At 45.3% G+C, this 27,846-nt stretch overlaps 1 protein-coding gene across 1 annotated transcript in view; it reads right to left on the bottom strand.

Annotated features, from left to right (window-relative positions):
• The window catches only part of ADARB2 (adenosine deaminase RNA specific B2 (inactive)), a 222,991-nt gene extending 195,424 nt beyond the window's left edge, over window positions 1-27,567 (bottom strand). The window contains exon 1 of the mRNA XM_065919621.1: window positions 27,468-27,567. Within this exon, the coding sequence (XP_065775693.1) occupies window positions 27,468-27,567 (100 nt within the window). The remainder of the gene's footprint in view (window positions 1-27,467) is intronic.
• Window positions 27,568-27,846: the final 279 nt, after the last annotated feature.

Here is a 27,846-nt window from a genome sequence, read left to right as displayed (position 1 = left end):
AATTGCCAACATCTGTTGGATCATAGAAAAAGCAAGAGAATTCCTGAAAAACATCTACTTCTGCTTCATTGACTATGCTAAAGCCTCCGACTGTGTGGATCACAACAAACTGTGGAAAAGTCTTCAAGAGATGGGAATACCAGACCACCTTACCTGCCTCCTGAGAAATCTGTATGCAGGTCAAGAAGCAATAGTTAGAACCGGACATGGTACAACGGACTGGTTTTAAATTGGGAAAGGAGTACATCAAGGCTGTATATTGTCACCCCCCTTATATGCAGAGTACATCATGCAAAATGACAGGCTTGATGAAGCACAAGCTGGAATCAAGATTGCTGGGAGAAATATCAATAACCTCAGATATGCAGATGACACCACCCTTATGGCAGAAAGTGAAGAGGAACTAAAGAGCCTCTTGATGAAGTGATAGAAGGGAGTGAAAAAGTTGGCTTAAAACTCAACATTCAGAAGACTAAGCACAGCATCTGGTTCCATCACTTCATGGAAAATAGAAGGGGAAACAATGGAAACAGTGACAGACTTTATTTTCCTGGGTTCAAAAATCACTGCAGATGGTGACTGAAGCCATGAAATTAAAAGACGCTTGCTTTTTGGAAGGAAAGCTATGACCAACCTAGACAGCATATCAAAAAGCAGAGACATTACTTTGCCAACAAAGGTTCATCTGGTCAAAGCTATGGTTTTTCCAGTAGTCATGTATGGATGTGAGAGTTGAACCATAAAGAAGGCTGAATGACAAAGAATTGATGCTTTTGAACTGTGGTGTTGGAGAAGACTCTTGAGAGTCCCTTGTACAGCAAGGAAATCAAACTAGTCAATCCTAAAGGAAATCAGTCCTGAATTTTCATTAGAAGGACTGATGCTGAAACTGAAACTCCAATGCCTTGGCCACCTGAAGCCGACTCATTAGGAAAGATCTTGATGCTGGGAAAGATTGAGGGCAGAGAAGAAGGGGACGACAGAGGACAAGATTGTTGGATGGCATCATTGACTCAATGGACATGAGTTTGAGAAAGCCCCAGGAGGAGATAGTGAAGGACAGGGAAGCCTGGCATGCTGCAGTCCACGGGGTTATAAATTGTTGGAAATGACTGACTGACTGAACAACAACAAGCTCAGTGCATTCAGATTTGCCAGTTAGAAGCAGCAGAGTCTACAAGGCATATTGCATGCATGTGCTAAGTCACTTCAGACATGTCTGACTTTGCGACTCCACGAACTGTAGACCAACGGTCTCCTCTGTCCATGGGATTCTCCAGGCAAGAATACTGGAGTGGGATGCCATTTTCTCCTCCAGGGGATTTACCCGACCCAGGGACCAAACCCATTTCTCTTAAGTCTCCTGCATTGGAAGGCAGGTTCTTTATCACTAGCACCACCGGGGAAACCCAACAAGACACATTAATAGTAATTGACTATTGACAGTTGAAAAAAGCTACAGAAAGCCTAGGAAAAACCAGGATGAGAATGCAAGAAAGCAAACTGCAATTTGTGTCACACAACAAAGAAACAAAGACCATCAACTTCAAGATCTGGTTCCCAGACCTCTTCTGAGAGGTGTTTGCATAAGGATGAGCCTTGGACTTCAAGGAAAGGTTGATTCATACCTCTGATGCTGCTTCCTGTGGGCAAAAGGCATCTTAATTGCTGAGAATGTGTCCCCCACGCTGCACGCTGCTGTCTACAGGGTGAAACTGACACAGTGGGACAGCTCTGTTACATTCCAAAGATGCTCCCTGATACTTAGGATTGTCCAAGGGAACGTCACAATTTTTTTCTTAAGGGAAATATTTGTGAAACCAATTCATCAAAACAAAAATAAAGCATGAAATGACGACAATTTCTAAACAGTTTCTTTACATTTTCATAGCAAAGAAGGGAACAGCAAGGTCCCTGACTGCACAGCTTGCTTCTGAGACACCGACGTGGGGGTGAAATGAGCAGAAAGGGGAGAAGGTGGCGTCCGTACCACAGGGAAAGTGACAGGAAGCCCAGATCTGAGGGCCTGGGTGCCGGGGCCTTGCTGCCACTCGCCAAGCTGGCTGTGCAGGGCCCTGGGCCCTGAGTCTGCGTCCAGGGCTGTGATTGCAGGCAGTGTCCTAACCTCTCTGGGCCTCCTTCCCCCACTTGTACAGTAAAATCATCAGATGCCTGGGCATGGGGACGAGTTCCCCCCTGCACAGTGGGCACCAAAGGAAGACCTGTGAGCCGTGGACCACTTCCACAGACTCCTCCTGTCTTCTTGTCATCTTGCTCATTTAGTAAAATGATGCAAATATAACTCAGAGCAATAGCCCATCAAGCCAAGTGATCTCAGATACCATTCTTATTGGAAGCATGGCAAGGATTTCACAATGAGGACATATGCACAGGTCTGACTGTAGCCCCTTTGTAAAAGCAGTGTGTTTGCAGGAGAACAAACTGTTGACAGTGGTGGACACATAAGTCATGCTCCATGGATGGAGTCATCGTGCATTCGTGCTACAACATGTATGCACCTTTAGGAGGTTACACTGAGTAAGAGAAGCCAGTCAAAAAACAAAACAAAATAAAAACAAATACTGTAAGACAGATGCCAGTTAGATGATGCTTAGAGTCATCAAGCCCAGAGACAGACAAGACAGTAGGATGGTGGGGCTAGGGGCCGGCAGGACATGCCAGGCGGGACACACCAGGTCTTGTTTCCCACGGGTCAGGAACCCAGGTGGTGCAGCTCAGCTCTGCCTCAGGGCTTACCGGGAGACCTGGCCCTGGAGGACCCACTTCCAAAGCCACCCTGTGTCCACTGCCGACCTGCCAGAGCGGGCGTGAGGTGGGAGGCTCAGTAGCTTTGTCACCTAATCTCCAAGTGGCCTCCACAGCTTCTGCCACATTCCGACCATGAGAAGGGGGTCACTGGGCATATCCAGCCAACACGCAGGTGTGCCGTGAGTTGGGGAGGGGTGTCATAACACACGTCATCTGAGTGTGTTTTGGTGAAACATGTTTAAGGACTCATCCTTCAGCTCTCAGTGTGGTGTGTGCCTGTTTTTCTCCATTCTTTGCTCTGGGGATCTGATGCAGAGAGAAAGGAAACGTTCAAGCAGAGGTGACCACCCAGTCACTGCAGTGCAATCTGCACTTTTGTTCTGAGCACAATATTTGGTGTGTGAGACACAATACATGTTGTCTTGCAGTATGGACCCTTAGATGGGGTCACAGGTGCCTGCCCCAGCCTGCTCTGCCCGTCCTTGCTGGGTGCAGCACCGTGCACCATCCCTCCTTCAGCGAGCCCCTCCTCGTTGTTCCGTGGGCGCCTCATCCCACAAAACCAGCCTGACTGGGAAGCGTGTGGAGCCCTGGATGGAAATGTAAGACTGACGCTGGCAGTCGAGCCCAGGTGTGCCTCAGGTACCCGTCACCATTATTGTGCTCCGACTGTTTGTTTCCAGCTTTGACCCCATTACCCACCCAGAACAGTTCCAGCAAACTCCTCACTTAAGTTGCTTGGATGTGATTTCCATTCTTGCCAACAAAGAAGTGAAACTGGTACGGATGCCTCATCCAAGCTGGCCCCACGCTGGGTGCTGAGAACACTGCTGTGAGAGGCGCAGGATCTGAAGGCACTCCCAGCCCAGTGGGGAGACCACACACAGAAGAGTGATTAGAACACACGATGGCAAAAGTACAAAGCTAGTGTCCTACTTAGATGTGTGGCCTTGGAGAGTCGATGGAATATTTAAAACAAGAATCAGTAATTAGATGAAACCCCAAGAGGAAGGGACAAGATTGTCAGGCAAGAGATGGCGGAAAAAAGAATATTCCAAAAAGCACAACAGAATGAAAACTAACAGAGGGTTGGGATTTGTTTTTGTTTTTGTTTTTAATTCACTGATGCATCCACTAAGCCTGACCACATACTGGGCTTTTGAAAACTGTTGCTCTGATAAACACACCAGTGCACAGAGGCACCAAGAACCCAAGGGCGATGGAGGAAGGGTGACGGGGGTAGAGGGGACAGGACCTCCATGGGGAAGGATAGCTGGTCAGTCGTGTGGCCTGTGAACCCTCCCACAAGGGTCTGAGTTGGATCAGCTGGCAGGGGAACTCACTGAGGAGTCTGCATCCAGTGGGTGACAGGATTAATTGTGTCCTTCAACAGACTAAGCTTGCGGACAAGCTCTGGAGGGAAGATTGCTGAGGCGGGAATTCCACTGGAAAGTGAGGGTGATGGTGCGGAGGGAGTCGTGGTAACGACGGCTCCTCGTTTCCCACACTGTAAAGCCAGCACTTGCCATTCCAGCTCCTTCCAGTCTCCACCGAAAGCTCCTCCAGTGGCTGAAGAGCAGGCTCACAGCTCAACCAGCCACCAGGTGATGGACTTGCGCCTCTGACCTGCGACCCGTAGTCCTTCCTGCTGTGGCCTCTGGTGACACGACGAGGCCCATGGTCACTGGGATGCCAAGAGGACAGGCTGGAGAGCTAACCTGGGGCTTGAGGGGTAGGGCCCAGCAGCAAGTGGGCCGAGAGATTTCGGAGACAGGGGTTTGTGGAGCCTGTGATGTCTCAGGTAGACAGCTGAGTGGCTGGTGATGACTCCCATGTGGTGATGACCCCCATGTGCTGGCCGGGGGACCCAGCCCTCGCCGCTCCCCTGGGGATTGACCAGCTGGTCCCTCTGGGAGCTGGTCAGACACTGCAGCCTTCACCTGTCCAGTTTTGGCTTATCTTTTCTCTCTTTTCACCTCTGTTGAACTTACTGGTCCATTGTCTGAGTGGGAAGAGAACCGATGGAGAGGTGAATGCTCTGGGCAACTAGGCCCTAAGTCCAGAGGTGCTCAGTCCGGGAGCACAGGCCTAGAGGCAAAGGGGTTGGTGGAAATCCTGTGGACTGTTTCATTCAGTGTGAAGATTCACACTTGAAATCTCATAGATTCATTAAAATTAAGAGATAAAATTAGTTTGGGTTTTCCACTACTAATTAAAGTTTCATTTCCCACACTTTTAGAGCGTTAGCATGACTTTGACACGACCACCATCTTGATGTAATAATGGTGAGTTCAAAGTTTTTGGCCCCGGGGTGGCTCTGCTCTGAAGGATGGGCCCATGTCCGAGGCTGATTTTGAGACTGTAGAGGGTGGATGGGATCTGGAATGTTGCTGGTGGGATGGACGAGGTGAAGTTTGTGGGCAGGGCTGGCCGCATGGACAGGACTGGTCCGCATCAGTGCTGCGGGGCCCTGGGGGGTCAGCTGCTAGAGGGGAGAGGCAGGGGGTTGGGAGAGGGTGGTGACTCGGGGGAGGGTGAAGTCTCTAGAAAAGATGGGCCAGGAAAGGTCAACAAAGGGAGGGAGACAGTTTAGAGACATTTGTAATGAGTTAGATGATTAAATTGAAATCTTCAGGCAGAGAACCATGCTCCCCAAACTGAGGAGGGGGCAATTTTACATATGTTACACCCTGGGGCCATCTGCAGAACAGAGAAGCTTGGGGCGCCCCAGGGCTTCCCATGGCTCTAGCCCTGACTCGGCTCTGCACTGCTGACTCCGAGACACAAGTGGAGGCACGAGAAAGGCCTAAGTCGCAAGGTCAACATTCAGGTTGACTTTCTTTCTGTTCAACGCATCTTCCCCAGATACCACTGGATTCAAAAGTTACACTTTATGGGAGCATTTCGGTGGTTTAATGGCTGATTTTTAAACATATATTTGCCATTTTATCTTTCTTTCTGTTCTTTATCTGAGGTTCCAGTTCCCACTAACAGTTAACCAGCCATTAGCTTTTATTAGTGGAGCTAAAATGATGACACCCAATATGAGCAGCATAAAACGTTGACCCACTTTCAACGGGTAAAAGGAGAGAAATTATGGGACCAGCTAGACCCCCTGCTTTGTCTTCCTTGGCTGGTTACTTACTTTGTCTGTGAAGATGCTGGTGCTTTCTCAGCCTGCTCAAGGAGGGCAGGTGGCTGTTTATCTTTTGAACGGGCCAGGCCTCAGGTCCCGGGCAGGCTTGTGGCATCTCTGATATCATCTTGCCACTTAGAAGCAGGGATATTTTGTGTGTCATGAACGGGGATGAGAAACGGGCATGGATAGGATGGGGGACAGTGAAAGGTTGGACAGCAGCAAAAGGGGTTACTGACCCGACTGCAGAACCAGATCTTTCTGTGCCTTCCTGGCTCCCAGGCTTGTCTTCCTTCTGGAAGCCAAGAGCAGTTCGTGACTGGCATCCACATAACTAGATGATAAAGTTTGCCGCAATTCTTCCTCCTTCTCAAATAGTGAGCCCAAAGGATGTTCCAACAGCAGCATTTTCAATTCCTTTTGGGCCTTTCAAATAGTTTCATTTCAAGGAAAAACAATCCTACAATTTCAACAAACTGGGAATCCGTCTCTAGACGTCCAACTGTGCAGCCACATAACTTCTGCTCTGAGACAGAATCTGGTCCCTCTGATCCTGTTCTTCCTGCACTGAGGTCACAGGTCTCTTGCCACTAAATAAACACACTGATGTCCTCACCAGAAAGACAATACTCACCAGAGCATCCCCACTTCAAAGACAAACACTGTCTCCTCTGGAGATGGCAGCATGAAGATGTGTTGCCATCTTTTGACATGCTCTTCTCTGCACACACCCAGCCCCAGGGCTTTCTTAGTTTTTGAAATGTACATACAAATTATTTGCATCAAAACAAAGTGTTCCCAAAGACAGCTTTGTCACTGGATTCTTTTCTTAGAGCCGCCTTCTCCTGGAGTCCTGGATTCCCACATAATTTCACAGGTCAATGCACTTGACCCTGGCCAGCTGTGTGGATCTGACGAGTGTGGTTGTGCACTAATGCTTTGGTAGCATCACCAAAATTGGATGAGAGACTTCCAAATCTCCCCAAGTGCCCTTGTGCCCTTTTCTTGTGTGTGTGTCTGTGTGTGCATGTGTGTGTGCAGTAGCATCACCACAATTGGCTGAGAGATGTCCAAATCTCCCCACGTGTCCTTGTGCCCTTCTGTTGTGTGCGTGCATGCATGTGTGTGTGTGTGTGTGTATGTGTGCACACCCATGCTAAGAGCACAGCGTGACCTCTAGCCTCCTAGCAACAACACACTGCTATCATCAGGCACACTGCACCATCCTGCATCTCAAACCTTATTCCTGTTGAAGTTCCCCATTTCCAATTTTCCGGGCCCCTGCCACCATAATCATATCTCCATTTCTAAGAATCCGACTTTTCTAGATACTCAGATATGTGGAATCATGCAACATTTTTTGCTTTAGCGATGGCCTGCCTCACTTAACATAATGTCCTCTAGGTCTCTCCATGGTATTGAAAATGGCAGATTTCCCTTTTTTAAGACAATAATATTCTAATTCATTTCAAGATACTGGTCATTTCCAAATCTGGGTCACTGTGAGCAAAGCTGCAATGGACATGAAAGTGAGATATCTCTTCCAGATCCTGATTTTATTTCTTTTGGGTAAATTTCCAGAAGCAGGATTACTAGCATACTGAATGATGAAAAATTGAAAACTTTTCCTCTCATATCAGGAACAAGACAAGGATACCTACTGTCACCACTTCTACTCAACAGAGTACTGGAAGTCCTCGCCAGGTAAACTGGGCAAGAAGAAGAAGAGTGAAAAGGAATCTAAACTAGAGAGGAAGAAGGGAAATGATATATATTAACAGATGATATTGATATAATATCATATTTGTAAAACCTCAAACATGCCACAAAAATATTATCGGACATAATAAACAAGTTAAGTAAATTGTAGGATACAAAATCAACACACAAAAATCAGTTGTATTTCTCATTGTATTTCTGTAGACAAACACAGAACCAGCAGGAAAGGAAATTAAGAAAACAATCCTATTTACTATAACATCAAAATAATAAAATTTTCAGAAATAAATTTAACCAAGGTAGTGAAATAAACTTTACAATAAAACACTGATGAAGGAAATAAAAAACAAATGGAAAGACATCCCATGTTCATGGATTGAAAGATTTACCATTGTTAAAAATGTCCAAACACAAAACAATCTATAGGGTCAATGCTATCTCCATTAAAGTATCAATAGAACAATCCTAAAATTCATGTGGAACCATAAAAGACCCCAAAGAACCACATCAATTTTGAGAAAAGTGAACAAAGTTGGAGGCATTAGATTTCCAGATTTCAAAATTTATCACAAACAGTAATTAAAACAATATGGCATAAAGACAGATATACAGACCAATAAGACAGAACAGAGTCCACAAAAAGAAAACTCATGCACATACAGTCAACTAGTCTTCGACAAGAGCACCAAGAAAATACAGTAGGCAAAATACTGTCTGCAACAAATGATGATGGGAACACTAGAAACCCCCAAGAACAAAAATGAACTAGAATTTTTATTTACATCAAAACAACAGGTTACAAAAGTGAAAGCAAATAAGTGGGACTACATCAAACTAAGAAGCTTATGTACAGCAAAACAAACCAGCAACCAAAGTGAAAACATAGCCTATAGGATGGGAGAAAATATTTACGAACCACATATCTGAGGAGGGGTTAATTCCCAAAACTCTTGGAAAAAACACTTAACGACTCAATAGTGAAAAACAAACAACTGATTAAAAATAGGCAAGTGACTTGAACAGACATTTCTCCAAAGAAGACCTACAAATGGCCAACATGTATATGAAAAACTGCTCAACATCACTTGTTAACAACAAAAGAAAACTAATTGAGATGTTACCTGACATATGTTAGAATGGCCATTTAAAAAAAGCCAAAAACCAAGAAACAGCAAGTGTTGGTGGAGGTGTGGAGAAAAGGGAGCCCTGATACACTGTTGGTGGGAATGTGGAATGGTGCAGCCACTATAAAAAAAAATATGGAATTTCCTCAAAAAATGGAGCTGCTAAAATGTTGCTTGGTGTTTCGAGAAGGCATGAGCTTTGAGAGATGGTTTGAGTCCTGGGAAAACTTTAGGTTCAGGTTAAGCCCTCTTTTTGCCATATTCTGTATCATTTTCGGACCTCCTTTCCTGAAAGACAGGGGTAAGAATATCTACCTTGCTGAGTTACTGAGAGGATTCAGTGAGAAGGCATCTGTGAAATGCTCTATGAGGGAAGAGAGGATCAAACATCAGTCTTCCTTCCTTCCTTCTTACTTTTGAAAGTCACCAGTACAATCAACCCACGAGCCTGTGAGCAACTGGAAGGACAGCCAGCCCAGCGGGCTAATCTGGGAACGGGTCAGGGGTGTCCCATGAAAATAACAGTGAGGAGCGTGTGGCCGTGGGTGGAGGAGAGAACTGAGGTCAGTGGAGAGGACATGCCAAGGGGAGCAAGTTAACCATGAGAACAAGCAGTCCCAGACTCCGTTGATCGTCTCCACCCTCAGCCTCCTGACACCGCTGATTGTTCCTGCTCCTGTGCGGAACCAGTGTCGTCCACAGCTGCCAACTGGAGACCTGCTTACCTTCCTATCTGAATCTCCGCCAAGCGGCTCATCAATCAAACCACATAAGGTGATAGTGTAGACTTTCTACAAATGGCTTCAATGAATTAATATCAGAAGACTGCTTTGACAACTTGCAAAGTGTTCCTTGCCCAGACTAAAGAAAGGCACTGTTTAGCTGAAAAAAAATTGTAACTATGTCTCCTCTGTGTTCTGCCAAACATGTCTTCATAAAATTAGAAAAAATCCATCTGTTTCCTTGCCATGGATGCTAAATCTCAGGGTTATTAGCTCTAATTTGGACTTGAGTTCCAATAGGCAAATAGAAAGGTATGTAAGATTTGTTAGCTGCTGGCTATGACATTGATGCCTCTGTTTGCTTTTTCTTCTTTGTATTTTATCTTTTCCATGCCGTCTCTATTTTGGACAGACTTTGATCTTTGGGAAGCGATATTATGTTTCATTAGATGGAATGGCTCTTCCTACCTGGCTGGTGACATGGGCTCCCTAGGGAGGGAAAATTCTGAAAGTGTCTTCAAAGATAGGAAGAGAGACTGGGGCACATTCTAGGATGCGGCACACTCTTTGTTATTTTCTGTCCATATGGGTGTGATTGCATACCTCCCTCCGACAGGGGAGGGCTCAGGTGTGTACCTGCTCGTCTCCTTGCCTTAACCGCAAGCAGATGATTACCTTGGCAGCTCAGCTGTGTTATTGAGACATTTCAGCGTGAAATTTGTTTTTTTTCTCACTGAACTTTAAGCAGAATTTCAAGTGCCAAGTCTCCGAAGCCGAGTGGGGCTATTAAGGGATAATTACTAATTATGCTAATTTGAGAAGTAGCTGCCTTCTCCTTCCCCGGTCATTCTGCGTGTGTGCCACCCTTCGAGGCCTCCCCTCCCAGGTGTCTCCGGGAGGACAGTACGTCCTGGGCCTCCACACCCTGCTCTGGAGGTTTATCGTCCATCAGAAGCGGAAAGAAGACGGGAGGGGTTCTAGGGCAGCCCGTGTCCTCGTCATCCGTGATTTATGCTGGTTATTAATTTGCCCCGTGCCAACAATATTTATTGTCCTTTGTACTCAGGCCAGAAGCGTACATTTAATTCCTAATACATCTGTATTTCTTCTCATCATCTTGGAACCTTCATAATAAGTTCTGAGCACCTGTGCTCATCAGTGTCAGGAGGCACTGGATTAGGCACTGGGGGCCTCGTGGATCTTGGATAATTGTCACCCTTTCTCCTCAAAAGTTACTATTTAGAATAAACATAAATGATGAATCTGTGTTTGGTTTGACCACCTGGACACTGTGACTGGCACACAGAGGAAAGGCCAGGTCAATAAGAAGGGGATGATATTTGGAAAATGTCACCTTCAGTGGTGCAGGAGAAGACTGTTCACCCTCTGACTTGCTCCCACCTTGAGGAAGTGGGGAGACCTGCCTCACCTGTGAACTTGGGGGTGATGAGGTTGTCTGCCTCACTTCTGAGCCCAGACCCAGGGAGGACCCGAGCCCACTGACTGCCTCCTGCTCTTCAGTCCCCGCCATCTATTCCGGCGGTCAAACCCACTCCTCCCTGCAGCCTTGTCTCTTCTGCCACAACGAGGACTTCAAGGCTTCAGCTTTGCTCCTGACACCATTTCTCAACCTGTTCCGGTCACGTGGAGCAGGGTTCCCAACATGCTCCCGAGATGCTCGGGACGGGGTGGGAGGGTGACCACTGCATCAGGGCCCGCTGTACCCAGGGGTCCTGTGCACCGTCAGTGGTGCTGGATATCAATCCCCTCAAACCCTTAGGAGCCTTGAGCCGGCGGTCACCTGAGGCCTGGCCAGTCTGGGGCTCCCGGGGTCCCTGAAACAGGCCGTGGGCATCTCAGCCCAGCCCTGGGCACCGCCCCAGCCCTGGCAGCTCCCATCTTGCAGTTGTGGCTGCCTCTAACCACCCTGCCTCCTGTGATTCCTGTGGGAGTGATGTTGTCAGTCAGCGTGACATGCTGGGATGGACTGAGGTCCCACAGCAGGGAGGGGACATGGCCAGCTCCTGGAGACGCTCCCTGAGAGGTGGGAGCCCCTGCCTGCACAGGTTTGTGTGGCTCGGCTCTCGGATGAGGCGTGCTGTCCCTGGGTGAGCACGCTGAGCAGAGGAGGAAGGTGCCAACGAGAGGAAACCTGAAGATGCTTAGAGCTGGTTCACCATTTGCATCATCTGAAGTCACTTACCCCCTCAGTTACTCACTCCTGTCTTATATGACAGGTTCCAATCACCAGGGGCTGTGACTGTTAACTACTTGGGCTCCTGAAATTGGGGAGTGTGATCCCATTGCCCTGAAGATAACCAAGAAAGTTTTTCCTTTGTACTTTCTGCAGGTTTACACGTGCAGGGTCCACAGGAACCATGTGTGGCTCAGAGACCTTCTTTGGTGGCCCCCATTCATGTTAGGTAAAGAAAGATGAAGACAGCTGAGCACCGAAAAATTGATGCCTTTGAACTGCGATGTTGGAGAAGACTCTTGAGAGTCCCTTGGACTGCAAGGAGATCAAACCAGTCCATCCTAAAGGAGATCAGTCTTGAATATTCATTGAAAGGACTGATGATGAAGCTGACACTCCAATACTTCGGCCACCTGATGTGAAGAGCTGATTCATTTGAAAACACCCTGATGCTGGGAAAGATTGAAGGCAGGAGAAGGGGACGACAGAGGATGAGATGGTTGGATAGCATCACCGACTTGATGGACATGAGTTTGAGTAAACGCTGGGAGTTGGTGTTGGAAAGGGAGGCCTGGTATGCTACAGTCCATGAGGGAGCAAAGAGTTAGACGTGACTGAGTGACTGAGCTGAACTGATTCATGTCAGACTGACCTTTAGCTCCCAGGGGTCTCAAACTGCCATAGATTTCTGTTGCTCAAAATATACCCATTAAAAAGTTTTTAAAATTCCAAATTACACATGCCTAAGATCCATTAAGAAATGCACAGAACAGCAGAGTTATCAGCTGTATTTCAAGCACATGTTTCAAACTCATGCCCAGGTTCCTCTGTGGCAGAGGCCAGAGTGCCAGTGATTGCTTTCTTATATGTACCTGACTCTGTGCACAGCTCCTGACACACAATAGGTGCTCAAAACCGTGACTTTATGCAAAACGGCTGTTTTCCAAGCAGAAATAGTACCATTTGTCATCTTATAAAAATTAACATTTTTGGAAAGAATTCACACAGCTCTTAAACAAGCAAAGATTACATAAGTTTGACGGACTCTGTTACACACAAAGATAGGAAACCTCCAGGTGTACTATGTGATTCACTCGTTTCCTTCTGTTTTCTGGGCATGTTTTGCATGAAGAAGCAGGCGTGGAAAGCCCCGAGGAAGCAGGCTGTGTTCTCCCCCCTGCAGAACGGGGGGATGCGAAGCTTCCCCTTCACCCCTTCTGGAGGGACCTCACTCAGTCTTGCTGCTGCTGCCGAAAACTGCCGTCACTATGTGCACTGGGCGGAACTGTTTACCTGCTAACAGGCAGGCCTCCTAGTTGTGACAACACATTCCTCCATTTGTAATTTTTTTTTCATTCATGTTTGTGTACAATGTCAGCCAGATGACATCAGATTTTGACAGTGACCTTTGGGAGAAAATGTGTAGCTGGAAGGAGGCAGGTGGGCCTGAGCATCTGGGAGGGGGACCTACCTGGAGAGGTCACAGGTCACATGGTGGTGAGAGAAGGTGAGTGGATACTGGCTTATGGTTTCACAGAAATTATGAGTTGAACAGCACAGAGTCCCCTCGAGACTTCCAGGGTCCTGACAGCACTGTATCTAATAGTTCCACACTCAGGTGTACACAGACACCACCTGGGCCCACCTGGACACACAAGTTCCCTCCTTAACTAACACGTGGTGAGGGCTGGACAGTCCCTGGAAGCACTTTTTGAGAGCAGCTAACATAGCAATACCCTCTCTAGCCACACACACATACACACACACACACAAACACACACCCCCTCACCATACACTCCCCCCACACCCCCACACGGAGACAGTGAGATTAGGGACAGCTGCTACTGAAAGACAGCTGGGAGTTTGGAGACATTTTTGCAACTGGAGAACTTTACCCAGGATAGCACACCAGCAGGGAAGTTCAGGGAGGCCACGTAGACGGCCTGCCACATGTAACCTGAGCCCAGGTGTGACCTCTGCGTCAGGCCTGCTCTGGGCTCAGGGGCCCTTCCGTCAGATGCAGGTTGTACTTTCATCCACCCTCAGCTCTTCCCTGACCCAGCCTGGGGTCTGGAGCCACTGTCAGCTCTGCAGGACGATCGGGGAGGGGTCTGAAGAGACCGGCTCAGGCCACTCTCTCCTCAAGGTCAGTGGTGTGAGGCAGCCTCCCATTCTCGCTGCTGAAGGTAAGGGATCCAGGTCATTCTCCTGTCATACACATCAATACAACATCACCAAGAACATTTAGGTTTGTTCACAAAGGGATTTTACAAGTCCAGAAATCTACCTGTGTGTGTTTACGTGGAATGATTTTATAAGTAAGATGTTGAACAATGGGAAGAGCAATTTCAGTCCATTTGTGCCCGTGGAGTCGCTTATATCCCCTTAATGCTAATGTCCTTTGTTACGTTGAGGGAACAGGCTGTTTACTTACAAGGGTCTCTGTCATTTAACTGCTTTGTTTCAAAGTTGACACTTCCAGGATCAGTTGTCATATACTGAGTTCAGATGTCCTGTTTGACTATTCTCTACTCACATCTAATTTGTAATCCACTTTTCATCCATTTACTCAGTGAATTTGAAACAGAACCTATATGTTTACTTGTGGCTTCAAGCTGATTTTGACTTGTATACCAGACAGACTCTGAGCTAGTTTAATCTAGGAAATTGGAACATTAAACATATTTTTTATGCATGGAAGTTTATGAAAAATATCCTGTACACCAACACAGACATACACAAGGTAGGTCAGGACGCTCTCCTTTTAAATCCAGATGCACAAGAAGGGTATTTATGTATGACGAGAAGGTTTTAGAACATTCAGATTTAGTTCCAGGGTTTCACTGAGTGAAGGATAGGCTTCATTTTCACTGCAAAATATCAATTTGAATATGACTATAAACTCTGTGCTCACTAGATATACCTTTTTACTTGTGTTGTGTATGCAGAGGTTGTGTATATACAGTTGTGTATATAGGAGTGTGTATCTAGATACTGTACATGCAGATTTTGTGTATGCAGGTGTGTACATAGGTGTTGTGTAAGCAGGTGTTGTGTATATAGGTATTGTGAAGGCAGGGGTTATGTATGTACAGCACTCAGGCTTTCTATTGTTGTATCTGATTTTTAAAAATAGAATTTAAAATTTCTTCACCGCTAATATTAATCATTTATAGGTGTTGAATATTTTTACCTTGTACAACAATTAATATTTACTTTGGAGTGAGTGTATATTATTTAGATATCTGAACAATGAAGATGTTGAATGTCTGAGTTGGTTGAACGGTCTCTAAAGGTTTCTTCAACCATCCAATAAGAAAACTGGAGGCTACTTAAGCAAATGCTACTTAAGCACAGTTGTATATAAGCATGTGTATACATAAATATATGTGTTTACATACATGCAAATACATCCACACAAATACACATTCATAGTCACACACTCACACACATTATGATGTTATGAGCTGGCTTCATGATCAGCATCTCTGTGAAAACCAGAAGCACAGAGTCCCCCCTCCCCCTGCCCCGGGACTTCCATCTTGCTCCATGTGGCAGCACTCACAGGCACTGGGGACATTCTCTAAATGTTTGCTCAGGAATCCCTGAGAGACAATGAGCCTATGTTTCCCAGGGACCCGTGTGTTTGCCTCCACAGCAGGGCGGTGGGTCCTCACCAAGAGCACCTGGCTGAATATCAAAGGTTCTGGGTCCATGTCTGGTTCCTCACGGTTCAGCTCTCGGAAGGAGACACTTGCCTCGGGGTCTCCCTTCCCTCATCCAGAAACAAAGAGGACCTTTACTTAACCTCCCAGGAAGGAAGGCATAGGACTGATTCTGCGGAGAAAGAGCCTCTGTGATGGGGCAGGGGGAAGGGAATCCACCTCAGAATATCTGAGTTCACACCACCTTTAGCTAGAAACGGGGGTCTTTGCCAGGCGGGAAAGGACACAAGGGGCTGAGTGAAATAAAATCCATATCAGTTACATCATCAGATCAGTTGGGAACACTCACGACAAAATAATCAAGAAAAAGTATTCCAGGCATTATCTCATCAAGCCTAAGGTCAGTTGGATTCTATAAGTACTTTCATCCAATACAGACTTTATGGTTTATATACTAGAGGTATGATGGTGACAAAGACGTAACATGAATTTTCTGGCCCTTATTGAGGTGGAGAAGATGTTTCTTGGAAGAGGATGTTGATGAACCCATGATGTGTCAAGTTTTGGGAAATGTCTCTAAAGGTAAACAGAACAGAACTTCTGTCTGTTTCTGGCTGAGTCGTGTCCCCACCACAGGCACACACAGAGGGAGACCACGTGGGGACACTGGGTGGGGCCTTGGGGGCAACCAGCCCTGCTGACGTCTGACTCCCGTCTCCGGCTTCTAGGACTGTGAGAGGATAAATTTCTGCTGTGGTGTTTGTTACACAGCCCTAGACGACTAATTTACGGTCTATCTAGAATTTTTTGTACAGTTAACTTAGTCTAAGAAGTACCCAAAACCCTCTCTGTTCTAAATTTTGTCCTAAAAGTTCATTTATAGGTCACCTAAATATGACAACAGTCTGCTAATCTCTGAGTGAATGTGTGTGTGTGTGTGTGTGTGTGTATATATATATATGCACACATGTATGTATGTGAAATATACAAGAAATATATATATCTTACAATCTACAGTTCAAATATTGCTCCATTTTATAAGGAAATGGAGTAGCAGAGAGGAATTTCTAGAAACGAACAGTAGGTGCTCAATAAATATTAGTGACTAATTTTAGTTCTTTTTGTCTAAGGGCCACATGGGCAGTGGGTTGAATGGCCTCAGCATGGCTGGTTTACATGCGATGAACCAAGACAATCTTGTTGAAAACTGAATACCAGAGTCTCAGCTAAATGAATCTTTCACGGTTTGTCCTCCCTTGTGTTTTGCTAACCTTTTGAGTGAGGCTGACATTCTGTAAAATAGACACATCCAACCTTATGAACGTTTAGTTCTATACTTTCCCTGGGATGTGGGTAAACTCAACATCCCCCCACTCATGGACCAGGGAGTTCAGTGGTATCACATACGGAGTGTCGCACACCAAGCAACTATTTTATTACAAATACTTACAAATGGGATGTAGAATTCAATCCAGTATATGGTTTCAATTTTTAACAATGTGCATTTTTCATTGTCTTGCTAGCGTTCAAGTTTGGAGACTTCCCTAAGCATCATTACAGATGGATACCAAGACCACTGGAGCAGCCAGCATCACTGCAGCCACAAGAGCAGACCAGGCAAGTCGTGCTCTGAAGAGTTTTATCTTCTGGCACTGCACCCTGGTCACTCACTTAATTCATGTGTGTGAGATGAAGAGAGGGATAGATGGATGGAGAGACAGATTGCCCCAAGGCCATCTCATAGGTAAGAGAGAAGAAAGACCAGGAAATGTGCCATCTACACAGATACAAGGGACAAGTCCAGTGATTTGTCTTTCCCACAGGGTATCCTGTGTCCACAGCGCTGAGTGGACACAGTGGTGGGATGGCCTCCCATGACTGCTGGGATGAGCCCTGTGTCCTACTTCGTATCACCTCCAGGCAGAGAGATGCCAGCCACCCCGCAGGTGAGATGCCTGCTTTACTCACATGCTAGACTTCTGACCTGCATAGAGGCACACAAGTTCTGCTCTCAGCCATAAGGACTGAGTGGACCTCTGGGCAATGAGAAGCAGGGTGGAGGCTGAGCCTGGGGCAGTGGCTGGGCCTGTCTTGGAAGAGGTGTCAGGGGCTGGCTGCAGTAGGATGGACTCAGGGACAGGTGTGCATCCCCGAGGCGGGTTGCGGGGGACACGCCAGAGCCCAGGCTAAAGGCACAGGGTGTAGAGGCCAAGAACTCCTCAGGGTCAAGGGTGTGCGGGCACCAGTGTCGTTAAGATGCACCTTGGGCATTCTCTGGGTCCGAGGGTGGCCCCTCACCCCATCCACACAAACATCCTCAAGCGTGTAGACCGGTGGGGAAGGGTGGGGGGCTGGCTTGGCAAAAGGCAGCAGGGCGCTGCCCGGCTTCCTGAGGGAGTGGACTATCTCTTCAGCATGGACCACATGGCTATGGAGAGATGTGCTTTCTGACTCAGAACATTCGCAGAACTTAAGGACTGCTTAATCCCTGACGTTTAGTGCAGTGCAGACACATAAAGATGTCCCAAGAACGTCTGTTGAATGAGCACACTCAACATTCCACAGCAATGACTCAAATATAAGTCAGTAGGTGCTCTTTATAAGTGAATTCTGCAACAACCATTGGTTGATGGTGTACAGTGAGAGAGCCTGTGTGCTAATTTCTGGGAACACATTGAGAGTACCTGGCCCCCATCCTCCAAGGACCATCTTGCACACAGACCAATACCCACCAATTAAACCTGCAGACAACTCATGAAACAAGAAGGGGAGAATCCACGTCCTTCCCGAGAGGTCATCATACCAGGTGACTTATGAAATCACCAGTATCCTCTCACTCAGCTCCTCTTGTGGTTTGTTCCCTGTTGTAAACTGTAGCAGCTCATGCCATCTGCACCCAGTCTCCTTAGGAAAGCTTCCCTCTTACCATATTCTGATTATTGCTTTAAGAAACTTTATTTCAAAAATAAAATCAACTTTCTCAGTGGATTTTAACTAAGCAGCTAATATGTTTTGACATTGCAGAGGGAATAAAAATGCTCAGACCTACAGGAGTTTGCATTTTAGCCATTTAATTTTTATATATGTGGTTTCACCTGAAATGATAAAATTTACAATTTTGTAAAATATATGGTAAAAATGGGCATTAAAATTTCCATAGGACCTAAAACTGTGTTGGGTCACAGAGTCTGTTTTCATTTCCTATGATTGTACATTTGTATATCTATTCCCCAAATTCAGTATAAACTCAGAGAAAAGGAGGACTCTGTCAACTTTTTTTTTCTTGTACCTTTGTAGTTCCTAGGTCTTTGTCCAGTCCAGAGCAGGCACCCGAGGTGACACAACTGCAAGTGAATAAAGGCACTCACACAGGTTGAATCTAGCCCTCGTCTGAGTACACACACCATGCCTAAGACAAACTGCAAAGAGAGCAGAGCTGGGTCTCGTGTCCCACACTTTCAATAAAGAGCCCGCTCTGTTGTGGAAGACGCAGAAAATAAAGTGCAGGGAGGTGAGCTCTGACCAGAGCACAGGAAGAAAGGACCTGGAAGTCACTCTGTTTCTCCCTCCCCTCTCCTCCTGTCCATAGCCCCACATACCGCCATGCTTTCTGTTTCCCGTATTTTATGACATAAGAGGATAGATTAATTTTTATTAGATGCAATAACAAAAAGATTTATTTCACTTCTTAATGAAATTTTAAAATAAAAAGATGTTTCCCTCAATGCTAAACGTCATGGTCATAAACCAAGTTTATTTTTTCACTGTCTTTCAAGGAGTTCATCCTCTCAAGATTTTTTTCTACGCTTGATTTTTAAAATGTTCATCTAAAAATGAGTATGTGTTAGAGTTCTGCTATTCCAGAGAGCTGATAGACAATCTGTTAATATTTCAATATTCATTATTTCAATAAATATTTACATATATCTTAAATCTTGAATTTGTCATCTGTATATATTGTTTGCATATATTAGTAGCCTACAGAAAGTATAATTTTTAATAACTTCAACTCTATTCATTATCTACATACAAAAGCCCCAAATAAATTTAACTCCCCTAAAAGGTGATAACAATAAAATATGAACTGCACATTTTTTAGATCTAAATGAGTAACCTTCTTATCCTAACTGCTTAGGGAGAGAAAATCTCCCCAATTTCCACCAGCCCCGAGCAGATCCCTGTCTTCCGTTCTGGGAAGGGCTGGCACAGGGACGCACGTGCTGCCGCCAAAGCCACCGTCGGGGGAACAGCATTTGTTCTCTGTTCAGCATCCTTCAAGGATACTGCATTCCCTGTCCTACTGTCTCAGAGCTTTTTAAAAGCTACTATTTATCCTCGGGATATATCAATGATTTTGATTTCAAATTCACTTCTTCCTCAGAAAAGAAATTAGCAACACGGACTCATCTGAATTAAAAAAAAATTCTCCGTGAACTGTATGTTTTGAATGAAAAAGTCACTTTCTGTTAGAATTTTGTTAGAACCCGGAAGGTCCTTTACAAAGTTTCATCCACGGTATGAATATTTAGAGTTGAAACACAGACAGAGCATCTTTACATCTGTGGTTAAAGCGGGTCTTCCATGTTTTAACTCACCTAAGGGATAGGAGAAGGTATGATGCTTAATATTGTTTTGCGCAACACCCAGATTAAAACAAAAATCTTTTAAAGTTGTACATGACAGGCGGTACCTGAGCTTGTGCACCTTCTGTGGTCTGATGGGGAGAGTGTTTCCTGGGAGGACGGGCTCTGCAGCCACCAGCCAAACGCAGAAGGAGCATCTGCTCTGGACAGGGATGAGCGGACACAGCCAGGCTTGCAGGGAGGAGGCCAGGGTCTGCTTTGCTGACGTGTCTGTCATGTTCATTATACTGGACTTTTCCAAGAGCAAATAAACTTTTAGGAAATACTGCCTTGATTCTAAAGAGAGGTCATCTGTGTACTTCCGATGGACTTAGGCTGATAAAGTCATTTTTAAATCAATTATTGGTGTTCTAGGCGCATGCTGTGAGCTACTTTATCACGATTTCCAAGTCCTGCCTCAGAAACTGAGCCGCCCCACTTTCTGTTTGATTTTAACACAGAGAGGATTTGACTTGGGCTCCAGTTTCAGAGAACTGGGTCCCCTCTGTCCTACTTTAATGCCATATTTGAGAAATCACGTAAGACATTGCACAGTGATGAGGCAGGTCTTCTATCAGCGGAAGGAAACAAGAATTAGAGATTGCATCTCAAATAAATGGAGCAGTAAAGATTAATTAAACCTGTGAAAGTCTGCAAACCACATCCTAGTTGAAGCATTTAAAGGAACACTTTCTATTGTGTGCGACCCCCTGGAAACCCTCAGCTAGCATCTGGGTGGCAGAGTCATGTCTGTAGAGCAGAGATTCCAGAAAGGAGGGTTTGCTAATGCATTCTGAGCAATATTCGCTGTGTTTATCATCCGAATGGTGACGTGGCCGCAGAAAGAAGCCTCGACCTCTTTTGTGGGAGACCCCAGTGGGCACCGGTATAAAATGCTTGGAAGAAGGGACAGAACCAGATTGTAGTTGAAGGCCGCAGGTCATCACAGTGGAGGGGCTAGTTGTCCTCACCTACTTTCTGCCTACACCCCAATTTTCCTCCCCAGTGAGGGGAGCTGTGGATTGCAGTAGGCATGGACATGAGCTGGAACATCCCAGCCTGAGACCCTCGCCGGGTCTCTTCAGGCTGGGGCTGTTCTGTCTGTTTGCTCTGCACCGAGGCAGCCCCACGGAGCCTCCTCCAGGCCTGTGATTTTAAGTGAATTCAGCTTTAAAAAAGCTTTTAAAATTACATCTCTTATGGATTAAAAAAAAATGGTGCTAAAATCCTAAAGTCACCTGAACATTTGTAGGTCTCTTCCGTCTTTAATGCTACTTTTTATCATTATAAATGTCCCATTTATCGGACACTATTTCTTAATCAAGCATAAAATGCACTCTTTAGTATGAATATAAAATTTATATTCCACGCTTGCTGTTTTTTGAGATTTAGAAAATTTTTTAACATTAACTTGATAATTTTCATAATTTAAACAAGATGATAGTGAACTTGTGTGTGTCTATTTTACGACACAAAAGGGACACTGACTAGCCACTTTCTTACCAGAAACCAGATACTGGTTGCAGTTATTCTCCATCCATGAAATAATAAAATGAAATTATCTTCATACTTAAATTATTTCATGCTTAATACCTGTAACTATAATAAAAGATGACTAAATATCCACAATGTTTGGAGAGAACTTAGGCACTCAGATTAACTCTTTATTTTCAAATATTTATCATTTATCATTCTTCAGAAAAAAAAATCGGCTATCTTTGCAAGTAGCCAAGTTTATTTTAGGGAAAATTACTGATAGCTTAAAAAGCAAACATTTCTACTTCTGGATTGCTGTTTCTTGGATGGGATTCCTGGGAAAATGAATTCACTCACAAGTGTGTGGATGGACAGTCACGGCTCTCAGAGCTGCCTTTGCTGTGACTGTTGAAACAAGGTCAGGAAACCAGGCAACAGCCCCTGTCCCCCACTCATTCTAAATAAAATAAACAAGGAAGTAAAATTTTAATCACCCAAGAGAGGTGTTTGGAACCGAGGTATAAACATACGCAAGTATAAGAGACTAGGTTTTAGATTTCTCTGTATGCCCTCCTCTTTCTGTTTCCTGATCCCACAGGCAGAGACCAAATTCACGAGTGGATCAAGAATTAAGCAGATGTTTTCCCTCTTTTTGAAAGTAATGTTCTTTTCTTTGATAGTGATATGTTCTTAAGGGAATTATAATGCATTATTAGTGAGGAATAAACAATTCTCTTTGCATAATCCAGTATGTCACAGCATGTATTTCTGCATTTCAGTGCCGGAGAACCATTTAACTGAACAGACAGGGGTTAATTTGGCTTCACTGTTCACAGCGACTCGACAGCATGAGCGGGTCTCGGCGGTGCTCAGGCAGTATGTGGCTGTGTGGCTCTTCCTTGTGATGTATACGCTCAGGGAAACGCCAACACTCAATAGTTTGAATATTTTGCCAAGGACCTTGTGCTTTCCATGTTTCACTTGGGCATTCACCTTTCTTTCCTTTTTTTTTTTCCAGTTTAGAAATGGCTAAAATAAGTACCTTTAAAATCTCACCTATTATGTGAAAATTTATCCTTTTAGAAATCTTGTTTGCTAGTAATTAAGAGCTCCATTTACTGATATGGCATTTAGAGATAATATCTTTAAATGATGAAGATCTGTGATATTATTTTTGGTTTTATGAGTTGTTCAAAACTGTCCACAATACAAAAACAGTGACTTTCATTTTCTAGCATTTTAGAAAAAAGAATCAGGCAGACATAAAAAATGTTCAGGTGTTTCAGTTGTCTTCACTGTATGTATATGTACACATGCACACACACAACCACAAACATCTACAGTTTTTAAATTGAACACTGAATGCTTTCAGGGCAGAAGTTGTCTCTCCATGCCTCAAGAAAAGAAAGCTGCAGTTTCCTTATTCTGCATAACCTTATGTGCTGCCCCTCTGGGGCAGCACTTCTCCAACAACCCAATCACCACTGTTTAGCGATGGATACATGAGCCTCATATTTTTATTCTAAATTCAAGTTCACTCATCATATCTAATGCCCTTGAAGCAATCTCAAATTACTGCTATTACACGGGTCACTAGAAACCAGAGGTACTAATACAAATTTTAAAAACAGAAAGGAGTAAAAAGTCCTTACACAATTAGAGGGCGAACAGTTCTGTCAGTTTAATTTCATCACTAAATCCAGTCCTTGATCCGGAGCTGCGGGCCAGCGAGGCTAGTGTGTGCAGGGATGCTTGGCTGCAACGCACGAGGCAGGCAGCCCCACCAGGTAGGATGAGCCCATCGGCCTCTGCCACCTTCATCTGTGGCCCATCTTTCTATTTCATCAGCTTTTCATGGAATGCCATTTCACAACAAGCCTGCATCTGCCATCCACATGCTTTCCTTATCCTGCTCTTTTGGCCAACTTTCCCCCACATTTCCCCAAGTTCATGACCGGCTGCTCCTGCCTCCTCCTGATTCATCAGCTTACTTCTGCAGAGCTACCCCTCAATTTTCTAGAACTCTGCGTACGGGATTTCCTTGGAACAATACGTGAAATTTAAGCATTAGGTTACTTGCTGTCAAACGCCTCAGAAAAGACAGGTGGTGTGTTAATGCCACTTTCAGCTGGATCTACTTACCAAGGATTGTTTCTGCAGGATTTCAAATAGTTCCCCAAAGTTCCCCCTCTCTGTGTTAGTGACTGATGCCTAATTAAAACCCCGTCTTCCTATTTACCTCCTGGAACCAACTGAATTTGTATTGGTTCTCAATCCATTTTCTAATATATTTGTATTTAAAGAGCAATCTTTTTTTTTTTTTTAATTTCCAGAGACTTCAATTGTTTTATACACCGTATGTATTCATGGGTCAAATGTTAAAAATATTTTATTTACTAAATGCATTTCATGACAACACACAGTTTCTTTTTGGGAAACTACTCTCACCAAAGAAAGCTCACCAAGAGATCAAAAGAGAATACATATACTATTTTAATAATTAAAAATACACCTATGCAATTCCTCAGGCATATTTCTCTGGAGGTGTCCATGGTTCAGGGAGCTGATACATGTAAGTGACTTATTTTATATGCTACCCTGTTCTGAAGGTACCGCCTTTTGTGCTTCCTGCTTGAGCTGATACTAATTTAAGAAGCCTTCCACCTTTGCCTTTACTACTCAGGTTAAAATATGCACCTTTTACAACCTTTTACAATATCCACACTTTCAGTTCTTTTGTAACACGCGCAGGCGTGACTCTAAGACTAGCACGGACAGGCTGCGTGCAGACCCGCACACAGCCTCACCCGGGACTGGAAGGCCCAGCACGGCCTCCAGGATTCTCCGTGAGGAGCTGGCTAAGAAGGTGCTCCGTGTGGGAGGCAGCAGGCAAGCCTCCTAAACTACATGTGCAGCCAGGATTTCCTGGAAGTCTCTGCACGAAACACAAGCAGAAGCTGACGGGGCTCATGTGTGACAGGGGAAGGGACCGTCCTTAACCACAGTGTGGGTGCACATGTTACTGAGCAGGTGACCGTCCTGAACCATAGTGTGCAAGTGAGATGGTAACACTGTCCTTTGCTCAGCTTTTCAAAAAACTGCCTTTCTTTTTTGCATAAAAAGTCAAAATTTGACATTTCTTGTTTGTACAGAAAATGTAAATGATCCATAAACAATTCATAAGATAAAGTCCCAACTAAAAAATAACACAGAGAGAAAAATGCAAAAATGGATGGCCCTGGGTCCTAATGAAATAACAGGAGGATTGGGGGTGGGGAGGTATGCTTAAGTGTCTTTTTAAAAGTTTACCTGAGAGACAAATGCAGGTCATGCCTAGTTAATACCTGAAGTCATATTTTGTGACTAAGTTTTTTTTTTTTTTTTTTTTTTACTTTTAATGATATGGACTGCTTTCTGTGTAGTATCATGACTAAAAAATATCTCCTACAGGAAAAAAAATTTCATTTCCAAGGCTCTGGATCCTATGTAATAATAAATGGGAGTATCGTGTCAATTCCACAGTTACACTGTAGCTACAGAACTTTTATTTCAGATCCTATAGATTATTCTGACAATAAAAAGCATAATAAAGAAATCTCAGGAAAGCCACATTTAGAGAATTTGTATAGAAGCTAGTAGCATTTTGGTTAACAGCTCCGGGAAACTAAAAGTTATGATGCAAACAAAATGATTCTTGTTCGTGAGAATAGGTGGAAATATGCTTACCACTGGCAAAAAATGTACATTTACTTTAATTTATTCATTTACCCAGGAAAAGAACTCTTTCTGCGTGATCATAATCACTGGCTTTACTTAGTACTCAATAGAGCCTTATCAAAATTCCTTAACAGCCACCCATACACATAGGGGCTTTAAATTGTGACAGATACAGAGTTTTATTATTAGATAAGCTTAAAAGTTGAGGCTATTCTATTATATTTCTGCTGTTAAAACTCATGAATATTAGAACATGATTTAAATTGACCACTGTCCTGATAGAAGAGGGGAAAAAAGCATCTGTAATAATTAGGAATTATATACAGACTGATCTGTTCCCAGGAAAATGCAAATAAAGAGCTATGTAATTATTGTTTTCTTTTCATTGACCACACACACCTCCACTGCTAACTTTTGCCTAAGAAGTGAACACTTAGAGGTTTGATTTGACTCATCCACCACGATAAGCTGTTGGCAGATGACATAGGAAACTTCACCCCACAGATAAATTTTCGAGTAACTGGAATTAGTACACACATCCTGAATACCTTTTCCTACTTCATTTTTGGCTATAAAAATTAAGAGACTTTGTATATTCAAAATAAAGTGTATACATATTTCACATAAAATTTTATTTTGAATTGTCATAGTTTATAGCCAATGAAGTCATCCTTCAGATTTCTTGCTTTCCTTTCTGAAAATGAATCCCTTCTAAGCTAACATGACTGCCCTTAAATTAAAGGTACAAAAATGAATTTGGAGAAAGACATGAGTGTTCATCAGCTTCTATTTTCTTTCGATAGGTTTTGCTTTGTTGTAAAATATTGTTTCACACTTTTCCATTTTAATATTTAAATACAATAAATAAAAATACTGGACCACATGAACACTTGAAGCATAAAAGGTAATGTTTCTTTTTCATTACTTTTAAAATTTATACTCATTATTAAATTCTGTGATTTTTTTTCAATATCATTGTCACTTTCTGTTAGCATTATTTTTGGAAGACATTGACCAGATCTGATTCGGAGTGAAATTTTCAGGGAACAAAGTGAGTAGCCAGCATTCTTTGCAGCAGCTCAAGAGTTAAACCAGAATCACAGAATCACCCCCCACACCAAGGCTCTGAAGCCCTCCTAGAAGCTGTCACCTTGCTCCCTGCCACCCTGACATGCAATCATAATGAATGGCTGTGTGCTCTTGGCATTTATTCCTTCAAACCGTCTGGTTAATTTCTACTACTAGAAGAAGTCGGGAAGGGCTCGGGGACTGTTTAGAAGCAGTTAGGAAGAGATGGGGCAGAAACTTATCTTAAGCCTCCACAAGGATGAAGATTCTTGGGGAAGAAGGTACATGTTCAATCACAACTAACTCCGCATCCTCCCGCAGAGAAACTGGGAAACCTGACACACGATTGTTGTGTCTTTACCCCGTTCTTTAGGGCTCTTTGGTCACTTAAAAAAACCCCAACACATTTAAAATAATAACTGAACTTTCTCCTGCAGACTCATGATAAGGGGCGGCTGACATAAGTTCCTCTCTGGGAAAGAGGCGGCCGCACCGAGGGCTCCGGCCACCGTCCAGGGACAGACACCGGCGGGACGGCGCCCAGGGCTGTCCTCCTGGCGGAGCAGCGGCCGGCTGCGCCCTGCCCCCGAGGGGAACCCTGGGCTGCCCACCCGACGACTAACTTCGGGGGCTCGTTTGTCTCCCAGCACCTGGGGAGCCAGGCTCAAACCTGACACCAGGCACTTCCTCTCCTCTCCTGCTTCGCAGCTTTCCTAATTTCTAATGAGCTGCGATGCTTGTTTCTCTTTTCATGCATTAATTTCTGCTTATTCCCCCCGGACGAACCCCGTTCGCGCTGCAGGTCTCCGTGTTTACAAAACAGCCGGCGCCGCTCGGAATAGAAACTGTCACCCAGCGTGGGGAGGCGGTTGCCAGGGTTTTGCCCACTCCCGCCTCCAAGACAATTGGGATGGAGAAGCTGGCGCGAGGTCCCGTCCCTCGTTCTTAGGGACGCTTAGGGCTTAGGCGAGCGTTTCTTTCGGCACCGGCGTCTGTGCGCGACGGTCAGCAGTCGTGCCAGAGGCCGGGGAGGGCACCGCCTTCCGCCGGGGCCCCCTCTCGGTTGGCCACCCCCTCGGGCTCGCGGAAGCCCGGGCATTCACGGAGGGACCTGAACTCTGGAGCGGGGCGCTCGGCGGGCCCCGGCCACGCCGCCCCAGCATCCCGAGGGAGGCCGCTAGAAGCGGGCAGGGCGCGCAGAGGCGACGCGCGTCGCGGGGAGTGCGCGCCAGGCGGCGCGGAAGCCGGTCCTTACCTTTCCTCTTGGCCCGCCTCCTCCTCCTCCGCTTGGACTTGCATTTGAGTTGACCGCTCAGCCCTCCGGACGCTCTGCTGGTCCCCAGGACCGATGCCATGGCCGCTGCCGGCGAGTGAACCCAGGCAGGAGTCCTCTCTCCAACACTCTCAGCTTTCCGGCTCCGGCCGCGGCAGCCGGGGACGCTCCTGCGGATCCGGAGCCGGCTCACTTTTCGGGGCTGCGCGCTCGCACTCCTGGCGTCTCCTCTGGCGGCTCTCTGTCACCTGCGTCCAGCCGGGCAGAGCCGGCTGTCTGAGCCCGCACCAAGCGCGCAGGCCGGGACCGCGGAGCGCCCGCCGCCCCAGCCGCCCCGGATCTGGGCTCCGCGCGCAGGCTC

This window comes from Muntiacus reevesi, chromosome 2 (genome assembly GCF_963930625.1).
Source record: "Muntiacus reevesi chromosome 2, mMunRee1.1, whole genome shotgun sequence".
Classification (NCBI taxonomy): Eukaryota; Metazoa; Chordata; class Mammalia; order Artiodactyla; family Cervidae; genus Muntiacus; species Muntiacus reevesi.
The sequence above is the reverse complement of the archived record's forward strand: the minus strand, read 5'-3'. Positions and strand labels throughout refer to the sequence as shown.